The 26,540-nt window shown below is 40.0% G+C and overlaps 1 protein-coding gene and 1 long non-coding RNA gene across 10 annotated transcripts; one reads left to right on the top strand and one right to left on the bottom strand.

The window, feature by feature from the left end:
• Nucleotides 1-1,966: 1,966 nt before the first annotated feature.
• On the bottom strand, nucleotides 1,967-25,057 carry LOC119008787. 7 transcript variants are annotated; one of them, XM_037079470.1, is made up of 6 exons: nucleotides 24,673-25,057; nucleotides 23,832-23,993; nucleotides 5,752-5,850; nucleotides 3,485-3,589; nucleotides 2,787-2,895; nucleotides 1,967-2,700 (listed from the first exon to the last, which is right to left on the bottom strand). In XM_037079470.1, the coding sequence occupies exons 1-6, from the start codon at nucleotides 24,890-24,892 to the stop codon at nucleotides 2,514-2,516; spliced, it is 882 nt and encodes a 293-aa protein (XP_036935365.1). In that variant the 5' UTR covers nucleotides 24,893-25,057; the 3' UTR covers nucleotides 1,967-2,513. The 7 variants fall into 7 exon arrangements, with proteins under 7 accessions (XP_036935365.1, XP_036935366.1, XP_036935367.1 ...); XM_037079471.1 differs by having other exon boundaries at nucleotides 2,847-2,895; nucleotides 24,673-25,051; XM_037079472.1 differs by lacking the exon at nucleotides 5,752-5,850 and having other exon boundaries at nucleotides 24,673-25,051.
• Nucleotides 5,867-26,531, top strand: LOC119008800. 3 transcript variants are annotated; one of them, XR_005071549.1, is made up of 9 exons: nucleotides 5,867-10,720; nucleotides 13,878-13,935; nucleotides 14,200-14,419; nucleotides 15,771-16,734; nucleotides 17,552-17,750; nucleotides 25,017-25,189; nucleotides 25,311-25,554; nucleotides 25,793-26,112; nucleotides 26,405-26,531. It is a non-coding gene; the product is annotated as an uncharacterized LOC119008800 (long non-coding RNA). The 3 variants fall into 3 exon arrangements; XR_005071550.1 differs by having other exon boundaries at nucleotides 25,386-26,112; XR_005071548.1 differs by having other exon boundaries at nucleotides 25,311-26,112.
• The last annotated feature ends 9 nt before the right edge of the window (nucleotides 26,532-26,540 follow it).

The following is a 26,540-nucleotide window of genomic DNA, read 5'->3' as shown; positions in this document are numbered from 1 at the left end:
AAACCTATAAAAGTTATTTCAAATGAGGGTCCTGTAGGCACAGAGTGTAGAGGGCATTCATTTTATAGTAACAGTTTTTCTGTTATTGAGTATTTGCTAAATGCACTTTTTTTTCTTCCAATTTTAGATTTGTTAAGTAAGTTGTTGGAAAAAAATGATATTCTTGAAACATTGCAGAGGTCCAGTGGTTATTACAGTTTATGTCAAGATGGGGAGTCCTTTAAAGAAAAAAAACCAAACAAATCAGGCATAGCTCTTGGCTTATACAGTGATGATTTGGAATATGTAATACATTGGGGCCTTCAAAAAAGAAACACATAAATGTGTTATATATATTGGGTGATCGCCAACTTGCCCATAAGACCTAGATCAACATTATCATCAATTTACCTTGCTGTATTCTACAAAACTGTGCATGTCAAACAATATGGTTACAGCAAGATTTTGGAGCCTCTGATTAGAAATCCTCTGCATTTAGAGACCACAGGTGTATTTGTTCAAAGACTTCGGTTTTATGTCAAAGTACTGTTTTGTATGGGTCTGCTGATAACTTGGGTGCACACTCACTTGCTGGATATCAAGAGTCTTTCAATGTTGAGAAAGTTTAAAGATTTTGTTTGGCTAACCGTAAAGATATTCAGCAGCATTCTGTTTGAAGTAGAACTTTTACCTTGAGAACACAGGAGCTGATTGATGAAGCTGCCAATGTGGTTAAGACAACTAATGCCTTGTGTGTTGATGGTTTGAAAAGCCACTGTCCTTCACACAGACTTTTCCTTTTTCATCCTGCAAAAGTGTTTCCACCTGATTTTGCTGCATGATGTACTTGAAAGAATAGTACAGTATACATATGTCACTCAGATTTGTTTGCTAAACATTATTTCACATTGACTTACCCTAGTGATAGAATAGCATCATTTCCCTTTAAAAATTTTTTGACAAAACAAATAGATCATAGACAATACAAACTATTGGTGGCAATGGATATGAAAACTGGGCACTTCTCAGATTTCTACCACTGTTTGGCCGCTGTTTTCCAGAGAGTGAAAAAAACTTGGTCTGTGATCTTTGAATTGAAAGACATTGTGCGAATCTTACCAAGCCCCTCATTTACAAAAGAAACCTTGTGCTAGCTACAAGCTAAAATCTCTGACCACAGGCAGTTGCTCTTAGAAGTATTTCAAAATTGCGCTCTAAACATCATTATTTTGAACATTATCTTGTTCTGATCAATAAATTTGGTCCTGTGATAGAGTTCTGGACAATACAATTTGAGAAAGTGGTTCACAGTGCGGGCAACTTCAAAAACATTCTACACAGTTTGGCCACAAGACATCAGCTGATGTTGGCATATTATTTGGAGATACCAAGTATTTTCAAACCAAGCATTGAGATGGGGCGGGTATCAGTCATGTCTGTGGACATTTTGGATGCTGCTATCAGAAAGGCTATATGGGATGAGTTCAAAGGACTGGACTCTGTTTCTCTCACCTCCATTGCTTCTGCAAATGGGACAACATATTTAAAGGACTGGTGCTGTCAGTAGGACAGACAAGTGAACTGCCATATTTTGTGATAATACTGGAGATCTGTGTAGTTGATGGTTGCATATCATTTGTTTTGGGACTATTTACAGCAGTCATCCTGGAGCATCTCAGGTGCTACCAGCTCGCCAGAAGACACCCTATTATAACTGTGGCCAACAATCTCAATGACTACACCCCCCTTGCTGCATACCCTGTTAGAGGAAAACTGCTCATCACTCCAAGAACATTCGTGTTACATTAAAGTACCGGTAATATTTGATTGGGAGTTGTAGATTTAAACTGGGGGTGTGAATCTCTCCCTCATAAGATGATTCGATACACATCTAGATACATGAGCTATGATAGGATTCAAGAATGATACATTTTAAATACAGCACAATGTGGTGTGATGTGATTCAATACAATATGATGCAATCTGATACAGTTCTTAACATTTTATTTGATGTAGACATTCATTCTATAAAAGTGGCAGCGCAGCAGCACACTGCAAAAAAGGTTGACCTAAATACAAGAAATAAACACTAAATTTGAGGAGAAAATGACTTACAAGGGAAATTATCTGTCCATACAGCAAGATATTTTTACTTGCCAAGAAGTCTTAAAATAAGTTGGTTTTAGTCTAGAAATAAGTAGGCTCTGATACGTGTTCAAAGGTTTGAAATAAGTTAAAAATAATGCTGTTTTTTAGATCAAACTACTTGAAATCAGTCTTCCTACAGCACAATTATAAGTCACATATACTGAATATTAGTAAAAATGTATTTTGTTTTCATTCTTAATTTTAGCACACTGACACAAAATAAAGGCAAAGTACAAGAAAATAAGTCATTCATTTAAGTGGAAATTTCTTAACACTTGTGGAGTATGATTATGCTGTTGGCTCATCTTGAAATAGGCATAGGCCAATATTTAAAACATATCCTAAATATCAGAGCATACATCTTAAAACAGGAAATTTAAACAGGGTTATACTAAAATCACAAGACTGCATGCAAGTGAAATTTCTGTCGTATTTATTAACCATTGAAAGTAGTGGCTTTCACATAACAGTCTTATTGTGTAGTTGCTCAGAGGAGCGCAAGGCAGGTGGTGAACTGCAGATGTGCCAGCACACTGGAGTGGAGTCACGGACAGGTCTTTATACAGGAGGTCACTGAGGACAAAGGAAGACAAAGTCAGAGTAAACACCCAAAAACACATGAACACTAGAGTAAATATGCTGTCGACTGAGCCATGTACTGAGCGAGGTAAACGAAATCATCTGGCAGCAGGTAGCGTGAGGTGCCGCGGATTATCAACCTGCTGCAGGTGTGTGTTTGTGAACTCCGCCCAGCGCTCCGGTGCACCTCTGCAAGCAAACAAACACAAAAACACAACACAGACACTGCAGCCATTGATCGTGACAAAAGCCCTATGTGTGATAAAGTAATTTACCTTGAATCTTCTGTCTCTTCTTAAAACAATCTTAAGATCTTAAAACAAGTTTTTTTAAGTGAAAGAAAATGTTCTCTATCTAATTTGGCTTGTTTTAGTAGTAAATTGTGTAATTTTAAAAACTGAGGCATAAAAAAAAAAAAAAAACATTCATGCTCAGTTTAAGAATATACTGTGAATTCAGCTAGTAAATATTTTTAAAACAAGACAATTAATCTCATATTTCTAAATCTGAGTTTTTAAATCTTGGCAAGCACAGAACAATTTGCAGTGCAGACAAAGAAACTACCCCTCATTGTGGTCAAAGGGGACGGGCCCAGCTTGCTAGGACAAGGCTGGCTGGAGGACATATATTTGGACTGGAGAGAAGTAAAAAAAATAGACGCAAAGCTGAAAAAAATGCACCAGGTTAAGACAACAGAAAACACACTGCAGCAAGTGTTAAACAAATATAAGGTCGTGTTCAAAGAGGAGTTGGATGGAAGGCCTATTGAAAGGGATACCTATGGTGGTTGTGTATCTGGATGACATCTTGCAGGGAGGATGAAGCAGACCACCTGAAGAACTTAGCCGAGGTACTGAGCAGGTTGGAGGAGGCTGGTCTGCAGCTGAAAAGAAGCAAGTGCACCTTCATGCAAAAAGAGGTGGAGTACAGAGTGGATGCACAGGGGCATCAAGAAAGTTAAAGCCATCAGAGATGCTCCTGCTCCCATGAACGTCACAGAAGTAAAAGCATACTTGGGCTTGTTAAATTATTACAACAAATTCCTCCCCAACCTGGCAACCCTGCTGGCCCCCCTACATGAACTTCTAAGACAGAATATAAACTGGTCATGGCAAAAGAAACAAGAAGAAGCATTCCAAAAATCAAAGACAATACTGAACTCAGCTGATGTGTTAATACCACTACTCAGCCGACTGAGAGTTACTCCTCTCATGTAACGCGTTACCATATGGTGTGGGAGCCATACTGTCACACAGGATGGACAATGGCAGTGAGAAACCACTGGGGTTCATGTCACGCACACTCTCACCTGCTGAAAAGAGGTACTCTGAGCTTGACAAAGAAGGCTTAGCAGTAATGTTTGGCCTCAAGAAATTCCACAAGTACTTGTACGGCTGAGTTTTCACTAGTTATACAGACCATAAGCCGCTAATTTCTCTTTTGGTGGCATATCATTTATTTTGGGACGATTGAAGAAGCCTATACCGCAGATGGACTCACCAAGACTGCAAAGATGAGCTGTGACATTGAGCGCTCATGAGTACAACATCATGTATAAGCTCGGCAAACACCATGCAAATGCGGATGCGCTCAGCAGCTTGCCTGTGAGCCAGAGTCGTCATCCCCACTTAAAGGCAGACACAAAATCAGGTCACATCTGTGGTGGCCAGGTATGGATGAGAACATTGAAAAGGAATTGCAGTTATGTGAAGAACGTCAAAAACACCACCCGCTGCACCATTACACCCCTGGGAATGGCTAGAGTCATCGTGGTCCGGATCCACGTGGACTATGCAGGGCCTTTCCTCAGTGAGATGTTTTTGCTCATTGTGGATGCCCATTCCAAGTGGATGGACATTTACCTGGTGAAATCAGCTACATCACAAGACACCATCGAGAAACTGCAACAGAGTTTCAGTGTGTTCGGTCTGCCGAAGATGTTGGTGTCAGACAAGGGAACATGTTTCATTAGTGCTGAAGTTGAGACATTTATGAAACAAAATGGCATTAATCATGTCAGATCAGCACCTTTCCACCCATCCTCCAATGGTCTGGCAGTGAGGACAGTGCAGACTTTCAAGGAGAGGATGAAGAAGGTAAAAGGGGACACTCTGCAATCCAGGCTGTCCAGATTGCTGTTCAGTTATCGAATCACACCGCATGCAACAACAGGCTTGTCACCTGCATAACTGATGATGTCATGGAGGCTTCGATCAGCTTTTGATGAGCTAATGCCTGATGTGAAAACAAGAGTGCAGAAAAAACAACTGAAACAGAAAGAGAATCATGACACAAAGATGACAAAACCCTAACCCTAACCCATGACAAAAAGACTGAGAAGATTTGCACCAGGGTACAATGTGTTCATCAGAAACTACTCCTACAGTCCAAAGTGGATCCCAGCTGTTGTGAGCTCATCCGGTGCAGTGTTGTACACTGTCACCATCGGAAGTGGTCAAACCATAAAGCGACGTGGATCAGTTTAGAGCAGGGGTCACCAACGTGGTGCCCACGGGCACCAGGGAGCCCCTAAGGACCACATGAGTAGCCCTTAGGCCTGTTCTAAAAATGAAAACTGAATATTGATATTATTTGTCTCCCAGGTTGTTAAGTCATTGTTGATAATTATTGTGAGAAATCATTAGCGTGATCTGTGTCTTCACATAGATGAGTATCATTAATCATTAATAATCATATGTAACTAAAGGCAAACTGAGCAAATTTGTTATTTCAGAAGAGTGTATCAAACTGGTAGCCCTTCGTATGACTCGGTAGCCATGAAGTAGCTCTCAGTTTCAAAAAGGTTGGTGATCCCTGGGTTAGAGCAAGATTGACAGACCATGTTCCCCTCAAACTGGACACCGATCTGAAGTTGCTGCCTGACAGGGAAGTGGGATCTGAGGGCTGCTTGCCATCAATAATGGAAACAACACTGAAACCTCCACCAGATGAGCTCCACTGCAGCATGCTTCATGCACCCAGGCTCAACCAGAATCACCAGTCGCACCAGTGGACCGACATTCCCAGAGAGAGAGAGATGTTCACCTGTGCGTCTCAAGGACTTCGTTAGATAGAGTGAGATCCTCAGCAACAATGCCCTCTGGATCTCACGGGAAGGATATACCTCCCCAGTTAGGATATACACTAAAGGAGTGTAAAAAAAAGAAAAAGAAAGAAAGAAAGAAAGAAAGAAAGAAAGAAAGAAAGAAAGAAAGATATTCATAATTGTTCTACTGTCCTGTGTTAATGTTGTTTTGTGATCCAGCACATGAATGTTTTACATTTTTTGTTTGACAAGTACTAGTTGTTAACCTAAAGAGGAGGAGATGTGGTATCACAGCTAATCATTTGATGTTTGCATACTTAATATTGACATGGATTACAGTGATACTCCCTGCAGAGAGCATCTTGTGTTATGTTAAAGTATTTATAAGGGTCCAGCAGAGGGTGGACTGAGACCATTTAAGAGGGCAAGGTTCATGTTATGCTTGCAGTAGAAATAGAAGGCTGACAGCACGTAGCCAGAGTTGTACATGTGACATGCTGCAAGTGGTTCAGTAAAAGACCTTTTGGAAAGACCGTTCCCGTGTGGACAGTGGATTATTTATGAAGATACAACACTTACCTTGCCATGTCTCCAAAGCCATCACTCTCAACCACACTGTAAGGTCGTAAGTCCTTCGCAATAAAACGGGCTATAGATACAGATACCTTGGACCTTGCCAAGTTGTGGCTAAAATGTGGTTGGAAAAAGTCTTTAATTGCCATGTTGTTGTCTTGTGTGTTCTTGCTTGTATTAGCTGTAACGTTACTAATGCTAGCATCCACAGACTCCTCGTCACCCACGTAGTTTTCTCCATGCCGTCTCACCAGGTGAGCTACCGCTGTACTTAATAGTTGTTCTACAGACCTTACACACTTTTGTCCAAATGCCTTCTTATAAAATCCAATTCTCTTCCAAACTTTAGATTTCAGATTAGCTGGTGCACTGTAAATGTGGTGGTGTTGGAGTTGTTGGACATGTTGTTGTTGTTGTTCTTGTGTTTTTTTCCCTCGGATACGCTAACGTTACTCTTGCGAGAATCTCATGTTGGCCCTTTATTACTCTTGCCAGTATCTCGCGTTGACCTTTTATTATTCTTGCAAGAATCTCACGTTGACCTGTAACCTTTTACAAGAGTTCAGAGATGCTCTGCAGAAGCAGCAAAGCTTCAGTCAACAGATACATAACTAGAATTGAGCCACTGACCAGTTAATGGTAAATTTAAATTGATGTAGTCGCATCTTTAACGTTAAAACCGGTTACCGATTCATATCGGTGAATCTATACACCCCTAATTTAAACACATTATTGATTGGACCACATCACATAGCCAATCTGACATTCCATAGTAAGCAGATGTATTTTAATAACATTAATGATAGCTCCATACCATGTAGTAGTGACTCATACTTGTCAGAACCATCTGAACCATCAGAACAGACTGCTCTTGCATCAGAGAAGGATCATGAGACCATGCTTCTAGAAATGCAAAAGAGATTAAGATTTACAGCTCCTGGATAAACTGATGACTGCAACATTCTCATGGTGACAAAAAGAGATCATCAGCGATGAGCCACCCGTGTCTGCAATCATGGACAGATGGCCTACATTGTTTAGTAAGAGACAGGTAATCAACTTCAGCATAGAAATACTGTATTTTTTTAGTAAAGCATTGCTGTAATCAGAATATACTCTTTGTTACAGTTATATTTGTGATTTCTTGTGTTTCCACCCCTACTCTGAAATTCAATACTTCTGTTTTTGTAACTCATTTTCTGTCACTAATGTCCTTTTGCATGCTATTTTGTCATCTGTATGTTTCAGCTAAGTGCCAAATTCAGTAGACTTGTCACTTAAGACCTGCTGGAATCATTTGTGGGTGGACTAGATGCCTTGGTGCCCAGGCTTTTGGCACTGTACAAAGATGCTGCATAAAAAGTTCGACCCTGAGCAGTGATTTGAGTGTCTTCAAAAGGAGGTATTAATTGTGTGGAAAAACCTCTAATGTGTATGTATTTGGGTAATGCAGTCACCTACTCTTGCCTGTTTTTGTTTTTCTGTAGGGCACAAAACAGAACAGAAGATCAGGGGGGTATTCCAGAATGCGGGTTTTGTTAGCCCTGAGATGAGAAAAACTCTGAGTTTTCAGTTCCAGAAAGAGAGGTAACTTAAACTCTGGGTCTGTTACTGCAGTAACTTACTCTGTGAACATAACCTGCTCACTGGCAGGTTTATCTGAAGAAACCCTGAGTCTCACGGAGCTGTCTGACAGCGGCTGTCCTTTCCTTCCCAATCATGTTGAAGCAGAAATAATTCACATTCATTTAGATGAGCTCTCACTTCCTAATGAGGACTGAACCGAACAGCAGTCTATCATTTATATTCTCCGGCCGCACAGCGAATATCAGGCTACATGTCATCGCTGACGTGCTCTCAGATCTGAACAATCCTCTTTGTTTAATAAATAAATAAATAAATAATCACTTTGCAGGTTAATCAATCACCTTCCAGCAGCCAGAAAAAGAGAATTAACTCACATTTAATTTGGCTTTCTTTATTTCCCACAGATAGCTACAAAAGTAACCATCAGTATAGCCTATTGTATTTTTTCCAACGTAATTTCAAAGTCTGTGTTTCTAGTTTACTGCCGCATTGAGTATAAGATTAAATGACTTCTAGTTCAATCTGTAGACAGTCAGTGTTTGTCTGTCTCTTATGTTGGGTCCTGGAGGTGAGTGACGCCCTCAGCCTCTGGTTACTCAGCAACCTGACTCAGGACGAGCTCCTCAACTACTAAGCAGGATGCTAGGGGACAGATGTGTGTTAAACATTACATGTTGGTGGTAAAAGCTACTACAAGTTAAAATATCCACTGAATAAAGTTTTACTATGTTTAATATGTGAAATAAAATCAAAGCAAGGAGCCATTGCGAGACTGTTTTTATATTACTTTTTCAGCTGAATTCAATTAAATAAAATAGCCTAAAATAAAATAAAACAAAACACAGAACAACATTCAACCATTTCCTTAAGGATTAATATAAATAAAAGTGATGTTAAATCCAAAATGAAAAGACAACTGCATCTACAACTCTGTCAGTGATTTTTATTATGGACACAGCTGTGTTACTTTTTTTTCCCTAGAAAATGTCTGTTTCCTGTTTTCGCCCCTGTTGCCATGGTGAATCACAGTATCGGAGATCCATTGATGATGGCTTTTTACTAGTTGTCAGGCACGAGCTCAACTCAGAGTTAACATACTCAGAGTCGACTTACCTAACTCAGATCAGCTGTTCTGGAACTGAAAACTCAGAATTTCACTTCACAGGGTAAGTCAACTCAGAGTTCAGGGTTAGACTCAGAGTTTGTTGAACCTGCTTTCTGGAATACCCCCCAGCTGCCTCGATTTGTCTTTCACATCATCTTTCAGACGAGTCCTCTTAACATAATCAGGAAGTGTGATATAAGACACTTTATTTACACTACATTTCATACTACACTTCTTTTAAGCTGAAATGTGAATAATGTAAATAATTGTATGGTCATCACAGGTGTTGCCTAACTGAAGCCACACTCCTGTTTATGTAAACTGTGTAAACATTCTTACTATTGGATGAGATAGTTATGGCAGTGCTAACTGAAGAGCAGCAGTGTTGGCAATAGCAAAAGTAGTATGAGCACTGTATTACTTCCACAACAACATTGTACCACAACCAGTCCTCTCACTCATACACATGCCTATTCTCAAGCAAAACTCTTGACACATTAGCTGCAGAGTTATATTATTTATACATAACAGAGAACTTTATTTACTTGGCAATTTGGGGAGTGTAATTTACATGAAATGTGTTTGAAATTAGTTCTAAGTTAACATTTTGCAGTCTATTTATTAGAATGCCAGTGATAGTTTAAACTTAGAGATGTTAAATGTATATTAGTTGTGCATTGTATGTCTTCATATGTCTTTAGGCACATGGAGAAACCCTTTGACATGATGATGAAAGGAATGCAAGTTGGACTGTTGGACACAAAGGCCCCCTGCATGATGCATTTTCTTTGGAAATCTTTAATTTGGCTGTGGTTGTAGAGGTGAAGATCATCCTGCATGATCTGAGAGATGTCTCCACAGGCTTTGCCATGTTAATGGGCGCAAACTACTGCCTGAACCTTGTAAACCCCTTCCTTCAGAAGTGAAAACCTTAACTGTTTTCAACTGAAGAAACATTGAGTTGGAAGTTATAGTTTTATGAAGCTACAAGATTCCACATTTTGTCTCATGTTCAGTTACCAAATTAACACATTGCTGTGTGAGTGGTTATGCTGTACATCTTTCTAGTTGATACTGATATTTTATGAATCTATTATTTCATATTTTGCCACAATATACAACTCCTGCCTATCTGTCGTCCTTTCTGTACCAAACCCAGTTATCAGCATCTGTGAGGCCCATGGTTTTTTATATAACTGTTCTGGTTAGGGCACGTTTAAAAAGCACTAGCGTGCAAAATAATTGTCGTTGTGTCAAGATATTTATGAGCCGGTTATCACTGTCTGACATGTGCCTCACTGTACAGCTCCACACCACCTTTGTCTGTCTCTTTCTCTCTTTCTACAGCTACATCTTTTGTTTCTGTCTACAACATTGTGTAGGGGAAACACTGTAAATCCAAACAAAGTCCTGACTAAAGATGAAATAGTGCATTTAACTTAATTCATACTAGTTTTTTAAGTTTACTTTCTTACACCGAGTTTTCTGCACTTTTTACCTGCATATTTGTTTTCATTACGTTATATGACCTTGATTTTTCTGAGTGAGTGACGTGGTTTGTGGTATGAGACTTAAGTTACAGAGCTGCGCATCTCAGTGCGCATGTCCATTTCCGGTTAGCGCGCATCTACCACTGAAAGTAAACTCAAGCAAGCGGTCAACGCCATTACTGTCACGGAACGTAGGCTCCAGCATTGGTTTCGGTAAGTGTAAAGCGTTTATTTGTAATCTTATCTGTATAATTTAATGTTAGGAATGAGTGTTGGTGGAAGAAAGCCCTCTCTTCGACTTTTTGTTGGCATGTTGGCCTGTGTGTGTCTGCCCACGGATTCACCGAGCAGACCTTAGCAGCAGCTCAACATGGGCTAATTAGAATAAAAGTGCTTTGACTTGACTTTGCCTGGAGCCCCAGTGTAGTGCTAACATGTCTACGCCGGGTCCCGTCTGTTAGCTGCTGGCAGCGCGTGCCACTTTAATTCTGTTGCTTCTCAGTTAATCAGTTATCTTAGTTTAACAGGCTGTGGTGGGAGAGAGGTGCGTGTGTGTGATGGGGGGGGGTGTTCCGTGTCGCCCCGTTCGGCTCCGTGCAGTCATGCTCGTTGCTCATGCTGGGATGTAAATATTGTGAGTGTAACGTCAGTTAAGTTACAGTAACTAGGTGCTTCTTCTCTGGGTCAGTAAACGCCCGCTGCTCTTAACAGTGGTTATAACTGACCCAGTAAAGCTAGAGAAAGGGAAGTACTGTCCCAGTGATGGAGCAGGGGGCCGATCCACGTCCGTCGCTGGTGTTTCGGATTAACGCGGGGCTATGTTAACTGGCGACCGTCAGCCGAATGCGTCTGTGGTCACTGTAGCTACAACAGACGTTGAAAACGGGAAGAGAAGACGTAGCTGTCCTCAGATCTGCCTCTTTGTTCAGGTTTTCTCTGGTCAAAACACACCTGATACGTGTTTGGGCTGCTGTTTGATTAAACGTGTCTGACCCTCAGTCGCTGTATCAAAGTTGCTGGTTGTTACGGAGGACGTTGTAAACAGGAAAATGGAGAGCTGCTCTTCCTGTAATAAACCTTTATTAAAAACACGTACTCGTGACTTCTCCCTGTCTCCCTGTAAACATGCATCACACAAGGGAACTATAAACCTTGTAAATAAATTAAAAGTAAAAAAAAAAAAAAAAAAAAAAAAAAAAAAGAATTACGGGACTTGAACTCACATTCACTGAGGGACAAAAACAAAATCCCGGCAGCCAAACCACTCTGCCAATCAAATCACGCAGGTACATTGCGGTATGACCTATTTCTCTCTTCACAGCGGACACACAGACACCTCTGGGTCACAGAAGAAGGTCAGATCAACTTGTGACCGCAGTGTCTGTTCACCGTGTCTGTACGGTGATGATTTATAACACAAATAAGCATAACCTTTATGAAATGCACTTACTCGTCTTTACTGTCTATTTGAGTAAATATTCCTCACACAGAAGAACAATGGAACCCTTTTAAACGAAACAAAAAAAATGAATAAATAAAACATGGGCCTCGAACTTAGACTCAGTGAGGGAAAAAAGTATGACAACTAACCCACTACACCAGACTAACTACAGTTTCACTTACTGCATAACCTTTAAGCATAAGCACAGACACCTTTTGGACACAGAAGGTGGCAGGTCAGTTTGTGACCACAGTGTCTATGCACCAAAAACATGATCAATGTATGTTCGTATCTGTAAGATTATGTTATAGGCCACTTTAAATGTGTAGGAATAACACTTGCTGCCCAAAAGATGCAACAACTGGACAATACAAAACGTTATGAAAATTGTCCTCCTCTTTATCCGCTCAAAATATAGACAGTTATTTTCCATCATTCAAGCATTCTATTTCATTTTACTTCATTATAGAAGGTTTTTACCAAGAAAGACCTTATTCTTTTGTAGAATCTTATTTGTGTTATAAATCATCACCGTACAGACACGGTGAACAGACACTGCGGTCACAAGTTGATCTGGCCTTCCTCTGCGACCCAGAGATGTCTGTGTGTCCGCTGTGAAGAGAGAAATAGGTCATACCGAGAGTCACCTGCGTGATTTGATTGGCAGAGTGGTTTGGCTACCGCGCTTGTTTTTTTTTTCCCCTCAGTGAATGTGAATTGTTTTCTTTTTTACTTTTGTTTTATTTACAAGGGTTATAGTTCCCCTGTGTGATGCAAGTCACGAGTACGTGTACCTGAACAAAGAGGCAGATATGTTAACTGGCGACCGTCAGCCGAATGCGTCTGTGGTCACCGTAGCTACAGCAGGTGTTAAAAATGGGAAGAGAAGACGTAGCTCTCCTCAGATCTGCCTCTTTGTTCAGGTTTTCTTTGGTCAAAACATACCTGATATGTGTTCGGGCTGCTGTTTGATTAAACTTGTCTGACCCTCAGTCACTGTATAAAAGTTGCTGGTTGTTACGGAGGACGTTGTAAACAGGAAAATGGAGAGTTGCTCTTCCTGTGAATGTGTATCTCTAATTAACCTTTATTAAAAACATGTACTCTGACTTCTCCCTGTTTGAGTAAACATACATCACACAAGGGAACTATAACCCTTGAATGGATAGTGCATAGAAACCAGAATCGTTTGTGTGGACCATTAATGAGGTTGAACTGCTGCTGCGACTCACACTCAACTACAAGGCATGCAAGTTCAAGAAAGGCTCAATATCTTCTGCAGCACGAACACGAACATGTAGGCCGCCGTTGTTGCTGTTGTTATATTAATGTTGCGGGGTTCAGAGGTCAGAGGCTAGAGGTCGAGGGGTGGGGCGATGGCGTCACCGTTTCAGAAAGAATGCGGATTCACCGTCCACTTGAAGACGGGAGCGCTGCGTTTTCGGATTTCTCCACCCTGAGACCCGTTTTCAAAAAAGTGCGTTGTCACGATCTGTGTGGACGGTTGGCCAAAACGATGCAATACGTGTGTGTTTTCGCAAAAGAGCGTTTTCGTGTGGACGGCCCCTCGATTGGATCCGGGCTCAAACTCAAAGTAATGTTGGTACTTCCAAGCATTAAACGCTGCATGGTCCTGCTCTCTTGCGCTCCGTGTTATTTCTTGTTGATCTACACGTGTATGTTGTTAACCACTGACGCCGCGTCGCTCATACGCCATTGTCACGAGACAGTCTCACAAAACAAAATAATGGTTTAGTAATGCAGCAATGTTGTGGGAAAGTAATAGTAATCTAATTACTGTTTTTGCAATTGTAATCCCTTAACTTTACTCGTTACTTGAAAAAGTATTCGTATTACGATGACGTATTACTTCTAACCCGTTACTGCCCATCAGTGCTGACTTTACCCAGTTGTGTTTATTTCATGCAGGTGGTGTAAGACCCTACATACTAAAACCAACAAACCAACACAGAAGAAAGGAGACAATGTGGGTACTGCTTTCACTTAGAAATTCAAAATGCAGGTCAGATTAATTATTAATGATTATCCTTAAGTAATACATTTTGTCTGAAGGAGTTTTTCGTAGTAACTGCCATCTGTTTTAATACACAAATTGGAAACATTATTGAAATAGTATTAATCAGTTCATTTAATCTTGCTTAGATATGAAGGACATGAGAATACACATGGCTGTTCAAAATGACTGTTAAAATTGTACTATTTAATAATTTATTTTTTCCTCTCCATATAGCCTACCTTAGGTGGTGTCTCTGGCAGTGAAGTTGGTGGCAGTTAGAAAAAAGGCTCCCTCGGTCACTAAGACTGTGTTGGCCACCAGGGTACCAGATAACCATCTTACCCAGCCAGACCAGTTCAGCAGCCGTGGCTATTTCGTCTCACTGTACCTGCTCCCTCACTGCTGCTTCGTTGACAAGAAGCTTTCTCAGTAGACTGGACCACAATCCTTTCCGGTATTGTCACTCTTAATCATTTTTATTTCATGTTTATTATTTTTTTATCCACCACTGCAAAATGATTACATTAAAAACCTTTGTAAGAAAATAATGATAAATGTGACAAAAAAGTTTTTTGGTATTGTCTTACAGAATATAGACAACTGTTTACTATAATACACTTGTTTTTATTTCTAAGACTGGATTTAAATTTAAAATATGATGACAAATAATAAGTAACATCTCAAAGGGCAGGTTGCTAATCCCAGAAATTACGATAGGTGGTCACTCTCTCTCTCTTGTCTTGAAGAGAGATGCAGTGGACATGTAAGTTCTGCACTTTTGTCACTCCAAAAAGAGGCCATCTATTAAAGCATTATAGATTAAAGCATGGTGGCTTCCCAAGAACCTCCCCAATACCATGTCTTTATCAGGAGTGTATTTGCATATTCAAATTGTTTAATGCCCTGAAGGTTCATTTATCCAGATTTCACTCACAGTTGGCCAGTGAAAAAGATTGTATGCAAACATTTAATTGTCAAGTGTGTGAGTTTAATGAATGGAGTTTATGTTGAAAAGTTGGAAGCAAGCATTAAGGGGACTGTGCTATATGTTGCAGCAGATAACTTGGCTGCTCATGCACTGGTGGGATTTCAAGAGAGTTTTATTTTGGAGAGGATGTGCAAGTTTTGTATGGCCACACAAGAAGAAATCCAAACAAAAAATGTCAGCTCAGGTTTTTACATGCTGAGAACCAAAGATGCCCATGACAGACAGGTTCAGGCAGTCAAGCAGGACCCATCTAAAGTAGCACATTGTGGAGTCAAAGGCGGATGTGTGCTTGGTGAAAACTTGAAATATTTTCATGTTGTAGATGGATTTCCCCCAGATATTCTTGATGATTTTTGGAGGGAGTGGCCCATTTGAATTGCACTTGTGAATTAAAGATCTGATGAAAGAGAAATACATCTCTCTTGAGACACTAAATCAGGCCAATCAAACAAAGTAAAGAGTATAATGATTTCTTCCCTCCAAAGATTTGGACTCCAAAACACAGTCCTGTCAGCTGTGTCTGTCAATATTGATGGAATGAATTATGCTGCAGATATGGTGGTTTCTGTAGGTTCATGTGGAGTGCTTCCAGAATTCAGACAGATTAAGCAATGCAGACATTGGTATCATGGTATCATGAGCATCTTTGTGCTTATGAATTGACACAAAGCAGCACAGGCTTGATTGCCTCTCAGTTGACCGAGTTCAATGATGTTTTTCCTTTGTTGGCATACCGAGTCAGAGGCATGTTGTTTGTTTCTTTGAAACATTACATATTATGCTAGCCACATTAACTTTTTGGCTCTCTTCTTTGTAGGACTATGGAACAGAAATAGCCAATCAGAGTCGTTGTCACTGATTGTGAAATTAGAAGAATCAGTCTTGATCAGAAACCAGGCAACCTTGAGTCTCTTTTGGAACTCTTGAAAGTTAAACTGGCACTGCCATATGATTTCAAACTACAGTTTGAAGACCTACTGTTTAACAATGCACTCTGCAATCTGACAGATGTGTCAGAACTGCCAGATCGAGCCACGCTGAAAATTATAAGTCTTGAGTCCCTCCCTTCCTCACAGAGCACATCTGATAAAGAGATACTGTATATAAGTGAAGAAAAATCCCAGTTGATGAGGCCGGATCCTTGGCCATTTGCATTTGATATTCCAGAATTCTTTGTGGATGTAAATTTCCAACTGAGCCAAGGAGACCTTGCCTATATGAAGGATGGAACTCGGATGGATGTTTCTCAGGACATGAAACACGTGATCTTAGAAAGACTTGCAGAGGCCATGTACAAGTACACAGCATATCCCACAGAGGAACACTGTCAAGAAGTGGCCTCTGCACTGATTGCAAAACATCCCTGTCCGAAAGAAGTTGGATCACCCACTGGATACTGTGGATGGAAAAATAGCATTAATTTTAAGATGGGGAATTTCCGTACGAAAATGAGGAGATCTGGAGTGGCCAATGTCACGGTGAATGGCAACAAGAGGACTAGGGATTTCCCTGAAGGAGCGCCATCATGTAGTAACCTAAAAAGGCCAAAAAGACGAGAGACAAATTTCTTGCCAAATTTTCCTGATGGTGAAAAAGCAGATACTCTTGAGTCTGTTAGAAGACATCTTGAAAGTGAAGCAAAGAAAAGGCTTCCGGACTCAGCCAATGTGAAGAAAATGATGGACCAGAAATTTTCTTTTGGGCGTAAAGAAATCGTGGAAGAACAGCCTACAGTTAAAAGGATGATGGAACGCTGGACTGCCCTGTTCACAGAAAGTCAGGTATGGCCCTCATTGACCTCTTCAAATCCAAAAAAGGAGTTGTCGGCCAATGACTTGATCGCCTCCTCTAGCCAATCAATACAAGTGTTTCAATTTCTTCATCATTACCACCTTGTGGTAGTGTGCTTGCACGCTTCAACTAGGCCTACAGCTGTTACTACAGTACAAGTAATTCTTTATAATTTAACGGTGTAACTTGAGCACACAAACATCCACAGACATTTTTTCACAAATAAGTTTGCTTTCATATAGTCTTCGGCTTATTGTTTTTTGTATTTTTTTTCCATGAGACCAATGACATCACCACAACATGCAATACTGTGTTGCAATGTCCAACAACATTAAACAAGTGACATATTTTTAATCAGTTGGGAGTTACAAATAAATTTGATGTCTCACATGTGATGCTGAAGGAAAGCAATTTTCCATCTTAGTCTATGGTGAAAATGTTTTATTTCCATTTCTTCTTGATATAAAATTTGGTTTAGAGGGTTATATCACTTAATTGCAACTACACATTTATGTTTAAAATGATTTTCAATGCATGCAAAGTTTGAGCCAAATCTGAGCTTCACAGATGAAGTTGGATAGTGTTTTTTTTTTTTTTTTTTAAATGCTTTTTGTGCAGGCTTGGTGCTGAAATGCCACCATTTCTACCTGCTCATAATCTAAAGAGCTCTCTAAGACAGTATTCCAGAGTTGTGGTTTCTTCTATGTGATTTTGTGCAGACACTTAAATCATCAAAGTGAACACACTATAACTGTGAGTCTTAGCATCCTACCTGAATTTATTCGTGTTCTTTTATTTTGAATGCAGGATTCGGACACTGCAGATAACTTCACCCAGGTGCCTGTTGGGGTTCTTACAGTCACGACTGAGGACACGCCACCAGAGATTAACAGCATTACAATCATTCTTGAAGGAAACATTGTCATGGATGAGATTCCCCCAACCTCTCAAGCACTTTTTCTTCTGTTCAGCTTAATATATGCACTCCATCTGGATTACCCAAAAGGTATGAAGAACAGTTGAGTTCATCCAGAAGATATTGTTGAACCTTGCACAACAAAAGCGCAGCCCAAAACTGCAAACATTAAAAAAAAAATGCTCTTTTGGGCTAGATGTTGTGGCTAGGGATAGCTATACTGTTTGTCTACATAAGTGTGCTGTGTGAATGAGCGTGAGTTTGATGCGGCTGAACAGTTAACAAAACACTATTGAATATTTCATGCATTTATTTTTACTGTATTGAATATTATATTTTACTTGGATCTTTTTTTACGTTTTGATAATGAAACCGTGACAGCCTTTTTTTTTTCCTTCAGCTGCAGAGGTCTCCATATTGTAAAGATGTATGATACATAAGTAAAGATGTTTGATACACAACATAGTGAGAATGATCCCTCTAACAAAAATGTATAATTGTCACAATAACTGTCAAAAGAATGGCAGTGTTGTTTGATTTTTTTGATTCAGCCTTATTTAATGTCATACTCATCTGGTTCAGTATTATGTGTGTTAAGTTACTGCTACCTCATAATTGCAGAAAGGGAGGAGGTACTTGGGGAGCCCACAGTATAAAAAAGGTTAATGGAGACCAAAAGTAAACCTATAAGCATCTCTTGAGATACCTGCTTGGTGGATTTGTTTGCTGTTTTTAGCATTTGCGATTTGAAAGCTTAAAAAAAAGTTTAAAGGAAGACATCTTATGCAAGTCACATGACCTTGCCATCAGCACAGGTGTTACATAATTTCCAGTGAGTAAAAAGTTGAATAAGAGCATACAGTATTAAAATGTAGTATGCCTCTGTAATACAGGTTGAATATATCAAAGTTGTTAAAGAGCTGACTTAATTTAGCTGATTTGAAGATGTATGTACAAGTACAGTTCTGTGTAATAATGCAGTTTTAATTATCAGGTTTCAATCAGGTTTTAAACTTTTACAGACTAAATGTTGCCAAGTCTGTTGCTGTGTGACATTCAGGAAAGTGTCCATTGTGAATCAAGAGCCCTCTGTTAGCTTACATCCAGACCAATCATTACACCTCACTCACACTCATTCTTAAGTCTCACTCATTCTGTCATACATCGCATACTGATTTTCACTCATACTGACATGCGCTTTTGTTTCACTCACAGGTACACTCACTCACTGGCACACATGCACTCTCTTACACTCAGTCTCTCGCACAAACACATAATATTGAAGAAATAATTTAGATATAAATGATAAATAATTTTCTCTCCCCTTAATTGATTGGCCTGGTTTTCTGCTCACAGAAGGGTTTGACTAAGGCTCAACAATTAATCGCAGTATTAACAAAAATCGCCAGATGACCAAGTCCTATTATTCAAATTACAGTACAGTAAGGTAAAATTAGGGCGGCTGCCACATGGAGTAGACGCAACGCGCAAGAGCTCCTACCTGCTCTGCTTTTTTTTCACTCATTCACTCCTTTAGCATGCAAATTCATATTGAGCTATTAACTTTTCATTAATCCACATCTGCTTCAAAATGACTTCACACCACGGCAAGTCGGGGGAAAAAAGACGACCAAGCCGCCAGCTTGACCATGGAGGCTATTTCTGAGCTACTTGACCAGCACAGGCTGGCGCTTGCTAACAACTTTAAAGCTTCTTTCATGTTTTACTCTGCTATATGTCTTTATAGTGTTAACGGTACAAATTAGATCTTAAAAGGAGTGTTGTTTGTTTGTTTTCTCTTTTCTTGTATTTGCACTCTGAGAATAGTTCAATGTGGAGTGTTGAGTGCATTCTAACACTAAAATATGGAGTTGAAGATTTTGGGTACAAGTGACAGGAAGTGTTTCTGTGGGAGGTGAACAATGAGTGTTTTGAAGAGCTTGCTGCTATGTTCATCGGCAGCTGTCTTGTTGTGGGGTGGGTGGGTAAAGGGTGGCTTTTCCTGGGCCAGCTCTGTTTTATTAACCTACACAAGCCATGTACAGCTCATTTTTGGGTTATTGTGTCCTATATGTTCCTGGAGTTTTGATATCATTTGTATTTATCATTTTGCGTTTTCAGTTAAAAACATTAGATAGGTCGTTAAAGTTTGTTAGCTGGAATGTCAAGGGTTTAGACCACCCTGTTAAAAGGAGGAGGTTATTTTCACATATAAAACAATTTAAACCAGCATTTATTTTTCTACAAGAGAGACACATCCGCGGCTCTGATAACACCCGCCTGATGTCGCGCTGGGCGGAGCAGCACTTCCATTCCTCATTCCAAGCAAAGGCTAGGGGGGTTTCAGTCCTAGTTGATCAAAACATCCCCTTTGTGCGTCACAATGTTATATCAGATACTAACAGTCGTTTTATCATTGTCTCAGGGAAATTATACAATACAATGATGGTGCTCGCCAATGTCTATGCTCCAAACGTAGACGATGTTGGTGTCTTGGAGTGTTTTTTTTCTTCTCTCCCGGATTTGAGCTCACACTCTCTTATACTTGGTGGGGATTTCAATTGTTGGTTAGATCCTGTGCTAGACCGTTCTTCTACCAACCCTGAAAATTCTGGCCCGAAGACTGGAGAACTGAAGTCATATCTGAAGACCAAACTGGCTTTGTCAAAAATCGATACTCCTATTTCAACATGCGTCGGCTTTTTGACATTTTATATCTCCCCTCTGGTGAAACTCCAGAGTGTGTCCTGTCTTTAGATGCAGAGAAGGCGTTTGATAGGATAGAGTGGGCATATTTATTTGAAACTTTGAAAAAATTTGGCTTTGGTCCGAATTTTATCATCTGGATAAAATTACTATACTTGAGTCCCACTGCTTCGGTTCTTACCAACTCCCAGCTGTCAAAACCCTTTAATCTCTATCGAGGAACCCGACAAGCGTGTCCTCTAAGCCCCCTATTATTTGACTTGGCCATAGAGCCATTGGCGATAGCAGCTGCGAGAATATCTCTGGGATATGGAGGAATGGAGTAGAACATAAGGTGGCTCTATACACGGACGACTTGTTAAGCTTTATCTCTACTGAATGAGTTTAGCCAGTTCTCAGCGTACAAATTAGATTTGAGTAAATATGAACTTTTTCCTGTCAGTATCAGATTACTCTAACTTCCCTTTTAGGGTTGTGGAAAACAAATTCACTTACCTTGGAATAACAGTTACGAAAAAGCACAAGTGTCTTTTCAAAGAAAACCTTCTTACTTTGCTAAACCACACAAGACGGTACCTGACGCAGTGGTCGCCCCTTTCCACGTCCTTGGTTGGTCGAATCAACTCCATCAAAATGAATATTCTTCCTACATTTTTGTATGTCTTTCAATCAGTACCGACCTTCATTCCCAAATCATTTTTTGATACATTAGATTCTGTTATATCATCCTATATATGGAAGGGAAAGTGCCCTCAGCTAAATAAGGTCCATCTCCAAAGACCTAAAGGAGAGGGAGATATGGCACTGCCTAATTTCCGTTTTTATTATTGGGCAGCCAACATCCACTGTCTTACGTTTTGGTCATATTTTCACAATCGATCTGACTGCCCTTCATGGATGTCACTGGAGTTGGGCTCTGCTAAAAACTTTTCGGTTCCAGCACTTCTTGGATCTAAATTTCCTTTCCCATCAGATAGACTCATAGATAATCCAGTTGTCCGGCACACACTAAGGGTGTGGGCTCAGTTCAGGAGACACTTTGGCCTCTCTGACTTTTGCCTCTTGAGTCCCATTTCTGCCAACCATCTTTTTCAACCCTCTTTACTGGACCCAACATTCCAGGAATGGCGGAGACTGGGTCTTGAGCGTTTCAGGGATCTTTTCACAGATAATAGTTTTTTAGCGTTTCAGCAAATAACTGAGAAGTTCAATCTACCAAAGCATCACTTTTTCAGGTATATACAAATAAGACACTTTCTTCATTGTCAGATACCAAGCTTCCCTCAGATACCTGGTGTGAACATTGCTGACGCACTGCTCAATTTACAGCCGTCTTGCAGGGGTTTGATTTCTATTATCTATAATAAGCTGTTGGACATGAGGAGGGCCCCACACGACAACATTAAAACCGCATGGGAGCAGGAACTGAATCTATCTTTGTCAGAGGAAATTTGGGACACAATTCTTAAAGGTGACATATTATGCTCATTTCTGCTTCCTGACATGGTTCCCTTATGTCTAAATGGAATGTTAGTAACATGCTTTGGTCGAAAAAGCTTAAGGATTGAGAACGGCAAGGTTCTTGAAATACCAGTTTCACAGCCCTGCTCCAGGCGGCCGGTTTCAGTGCCTCTCCCTTTAAATGCTGATGAGCTACTACGTGCACCGCCCAAAGATGTATTTGCGCCCATAGACATATAAAGAGTAGACGCCGCAACAGCTGCCGGGCAGGGAGAAATGCGGCGGCCATCTTGGGGCGGTCATTCTACTCCGAGTTGAATGAATGTAGGCTACTAAGAAGAACGAAGAAAGAAAAGAGAATAATAAATAAGTTTGAGTTGAGAAGCAGGGAGAAAAGATGCCGCAGCATTGCGCAGCTTATTCCTGCTCTAATCGCCAGACTTTATTGAACAGGAGTCGGGGGATTACTTTTCACAAGTAATATTTAACATTACTATTTGTTGTCTTTTGTAACGATTTTCCGCCATACGTATCAATTTTTACAAATCAGTTTTCTACAACCCCAGTTAGTTTAGAAACATTTTTTTAAGGTCGAAATGCTACGTTGCGTTACATACAACAGATCATCTGATTGTAGAATAGTTTTCATTACATGTTATTCTCTCTGCTTTGTTACACAAGTCTGAGCATGTAGAGGCATTCCACTTCCTTCCCATCCCCATTTGTTATCCAGGTTTTGTTTTAGTCACTCATGATTCTCTCTCTCTCATTTCTCACTCATTGACCTGATATGAGTTATATTGATACTCTATATATGATTTATATATATTTTCATATTCTGATATATAAATCTATCTATCTATCTATCTATCTATCTATCTATCTATCTATCTATATATCTATATATCTATATATATATATATAAAATATTATATATATGAATCATATTGATACTCTACATGATTTATATATTTTTCATTTTCTCTGATATATAAATGTATCTATTACATATATGGATAGATATATATGATTTATATATTTTTTCATATTCACTGATATATAAATGTATATATAATATATATATATGAACATATTGATACTCTACATGATTTATATATTTTTAATTTTCTCTGATATATAAAAGTATCTATAATGTGTGTGTGTGTGTGTGTGTGTGTAAATATCTATATCTATATCTATATATATATATATATATATATAGAGAGAGAGAGAGAGAGAGAGAGAGAGCGAGAGAGCCTATATGATTTCTGTTGTGTTTATAGTGTTTGCAAAATACCTATCATACATAACATATATCATACATCAGAATATTCTATTACTGTTAATCCATTTATAATGAATAAAATACGCCGGCCCATGTGTCCTGTGTCATAGCTATAATGTATGACGTTTACAGCAAAAAAAAAACGCGTGAAAATCAGTTTCTATATCAGAGTTACGATTGATTAAATGCGCTGACACCTAATCGCGCCTGCTGAACAGATTACACTGAGTGGAACGGGTGACCGCCCCAAGATGGCCGCCCCAATTCTCATCAGCGCCAACAGGCAGCAGCGTTCGACGCTGCGTCTACTCTTTATATGTCTATGTTTGCGCCACCCACCTCTCCCTGCCTGCGGAAGACGTGAGGGCGGCATTGTGTGACCATGGCAACGGCTGAGTTACCAGAAGAAATGGCCGCCGGGCAGGGCCGTTGCTAGCCATTTGGGTGCCCTAAGCACAAATGCTTTGTAGTGCCTGGACATAGTAAACACAGAACAAATTAGTCAAGTATATACCCTTGTAAGTAATAATGTGCAAATTTCTTAGGAAAAGAAAATATACATAAGTACAAATAATTGCACAATAGGATTTACTCAATCAAGGAACTTTAAATAAGTGGGGGCACATATGTCTTTCCAGTGTCACTTGCCGATGGCCTCTCAGTGACAGGACTCACTACTCTTTCAGAAGCGGTAGCTGTGTGTGTAGTTGTATCTGTACCTGAACTGGTAGTTGATGGTTGTTGGTCAGGGCTGGGAGCTGTTGCAAAATCTGCAGACCAGCTGGTTGACAGTTGATGTGGGCTCGATCTGCTGGTTGATGGCTGCTCTAGATCTTCCTCCTGGCCTTGAGCTCCTCCTTGGACAAATTTAAGCATTGACCCTGCATTTAGAAATACAAGAAAAAATATTCAGGGATTGTGTTGAAAAAGTTTTAAACCACAGTACAAAACATTTTGCATTAGGTTTATGTAGGCCTACATGTAAATCACTGGCATTTTTAAAAATTCAAAACGCAAATTTACATTTATGAAGGTTTCATAAGGAACAATAATTTTGCACATAATTAATAACTCTATATGAATATGAAGGAGAAATCTATAACTTTAAGATTGATTCTTCTCATATTACAGTTTCACCAACAGATGTCGCCCTTGGCCTATATCATGCAAAGTAAACTTGGCGAATAGGGTAGCGATACTTGACTGCACCTCTGACTGTAGCAAGCCCAGGTTAATCAGAAAAAGCATAGCTACCTTGCTAGCGATTTGAGGACGGATTGCTAGTCGTATGATCTACCGAATGCTAACGTTAACGGAACAGTCGACTGGCCATGATGAATTACTTTCAATAATCCATATTCATTCCCACAACGTAAACTAGCTAGCAAGCATCAATAATTTCCAACATCAATCATTTGCAACACTTAACACAGTCTGAACATGGCTAGTAGGAGCTATCGTTACAAAGTTTGTTGACGGTAGCAATATTAGCTGGCATGAGCACAGACATGCTTGCAAAGGCTACAAAATGAACATTTTTTGTTTAAAACATTGTCTTACCTGCAAGCGCCGCATTAGCATCATCTCGCTTTCGCTTCTTCTTTCTTTTCTCCGCTCCCGACTCCTGATGCCTTTTCGAGGCCATGTTAAAACAGCTGTCACACTTAACTGAGGTTGAGGCATAATCGAACAGACCACTGGGACGTGGGGGAGGGGGGGCACCAAGAGGAGACAGGGGAGAGGGCAGCAAGATGCACCGTTTTCTCCAGCAAATTGTCATAGATGTTGCTTTTGTACTGCTTTATACATGTTAACATGCTTCATTTAATATTTATTTATAGTTACTAGTACCTAGACAATCATGGTGATTTTTCACAAGCCTGATTTTTTGGTGCCCCCCCCAGGCACTTGGTGCCCTACGCGCTGTGCGTAATGTGCTTGTGCGGAGCTACGGCGCTGCCGCCGGACAACAAACTGTGGCGCAACTGTACATGTTCGAGCCGGAGTCCGACCCAGAACAACAAGAGGCTCCAGAAGAAGTTCAGCAGCCAAGAAGGAACATGGATGTTTCTCAGTGGTTAGTAGTTTACTTTTTTTTTTTTTTTTTTTTTTTACCTCGACATTACTTGTTACTTGTTACTGCATAGACAAACTAAAGTTTTACGGGCTTAGTAGCCATCTGCCCCGTGCTGTTACAGATCACAACCCCCTTCTCCTGCCTCGAGTGTTTACATAACAAAGCCAAACCTCAACTGGCGTTTACTGCTCTGAAGTTGCAGTAACCCCCGCGACCCTGCAGAGGATTAAGCGGCGTACATCGAATATGTACAGATGATGGATGGATGGATGGATGGAAGTTGCAGTAACGCGGATGCAATTTAGCAACTGCCGTTACGAGAGAAAGGCGTAACCCCGTATTATTATTTACCTTTATGTGGCCAGGTAAGTCAATTGAGAACCTGCTCTTATTTGCAGGGACGACCTGTAATTAGCTAGCAATGTCCAACAACTGTAGTTTTCAATAAGCCACAGTTGCCTCCCGTCACCTCTCTACCAGCAGTATTGTTTTTGAACTGGTTCCAACAGTTTATATACTTTAAATATTACAAAAGAAACAATGCAATGTGATTGGTTGGCTATGTAGTTTCCAATGAATGATATAAATTCTGCTTAAAAACAGGTGTTCCTGTGGCAGTTGTGAACAAGTGCCTACAGAGCCCGAGAATATCTGTTGTATTGAAATACCACAGGTAAGTGTGAACACTGGGCAAACAAGGTTGTTATTTTGCAGTCTCTTTTCTTTAATCCATTGTCACTCACTTACCTTTCATAACTTCTAGGTTACACAAAGACTAAGTTACAGCAGCTTCCTGAGCAACCATCATGCATGCTGGACCATCCTGGCCTAGAACCTGTCTGCCTGAACGTGTTTTCACTGCACAATGCACTGAACATTTATCGGGCAGACTACGGACCTTTACGTCTGAGGGGAATAGTGCAGTAAGCTTTTTAGGCCCATAAATATTATTAATTTATTGCAAAAGTGTTATGAAGTACATAACTGCTTCCTCTGTCTTATATTGCTTATAGTTTATCTTTACTATCTTTTTTCTTGGTAACATGAAAACTACATATCAAACAATGAAAAACACACAGAACAGTTGGGAGAGAAGTTTTATTGCAAGAAACAATTGTAGACATACAAAATAAATATCTAAAGTGGAACAGTTAAACTTGCCAGTTGCCATGGATGTGAACATTCAGTGCTGACTTTCTACTGATTTGTGTCTAGCCAACATAGATACCTAGCCTACAGAAGCTTTGTAAGCTGGTGCTGGTGCTTTCTGGGGCGGAGAGTGAGAGCTGTGCTGCCTGCCTGTGTGGTGCTGAGGATTCATGCAGAGTTCCCTGACGCTGCAGGACAGTAT

This window comes from Acanthopagrus latus, chromosome 19 (assembly GCF_904848185.1).
Source record: "Acanthopagrus latus isolate v.2019 chromosome 19, fAcaLat1.1, whole genome shotgun sequence".
In the NCBI taxonomy this organism is placed as follows: domain Eukaryota; kingdom Metazoa; phylum Chordata; class Actinopteri; order Spariformes; family Sparidae; genus Acanthopagrus; species Acanthopagrus latus.
The sequence above is the reverse complement of the archived record's forward strand: the minus strand, read 5'-3'. Positions and strand labels throughout refer to the sequence as shown.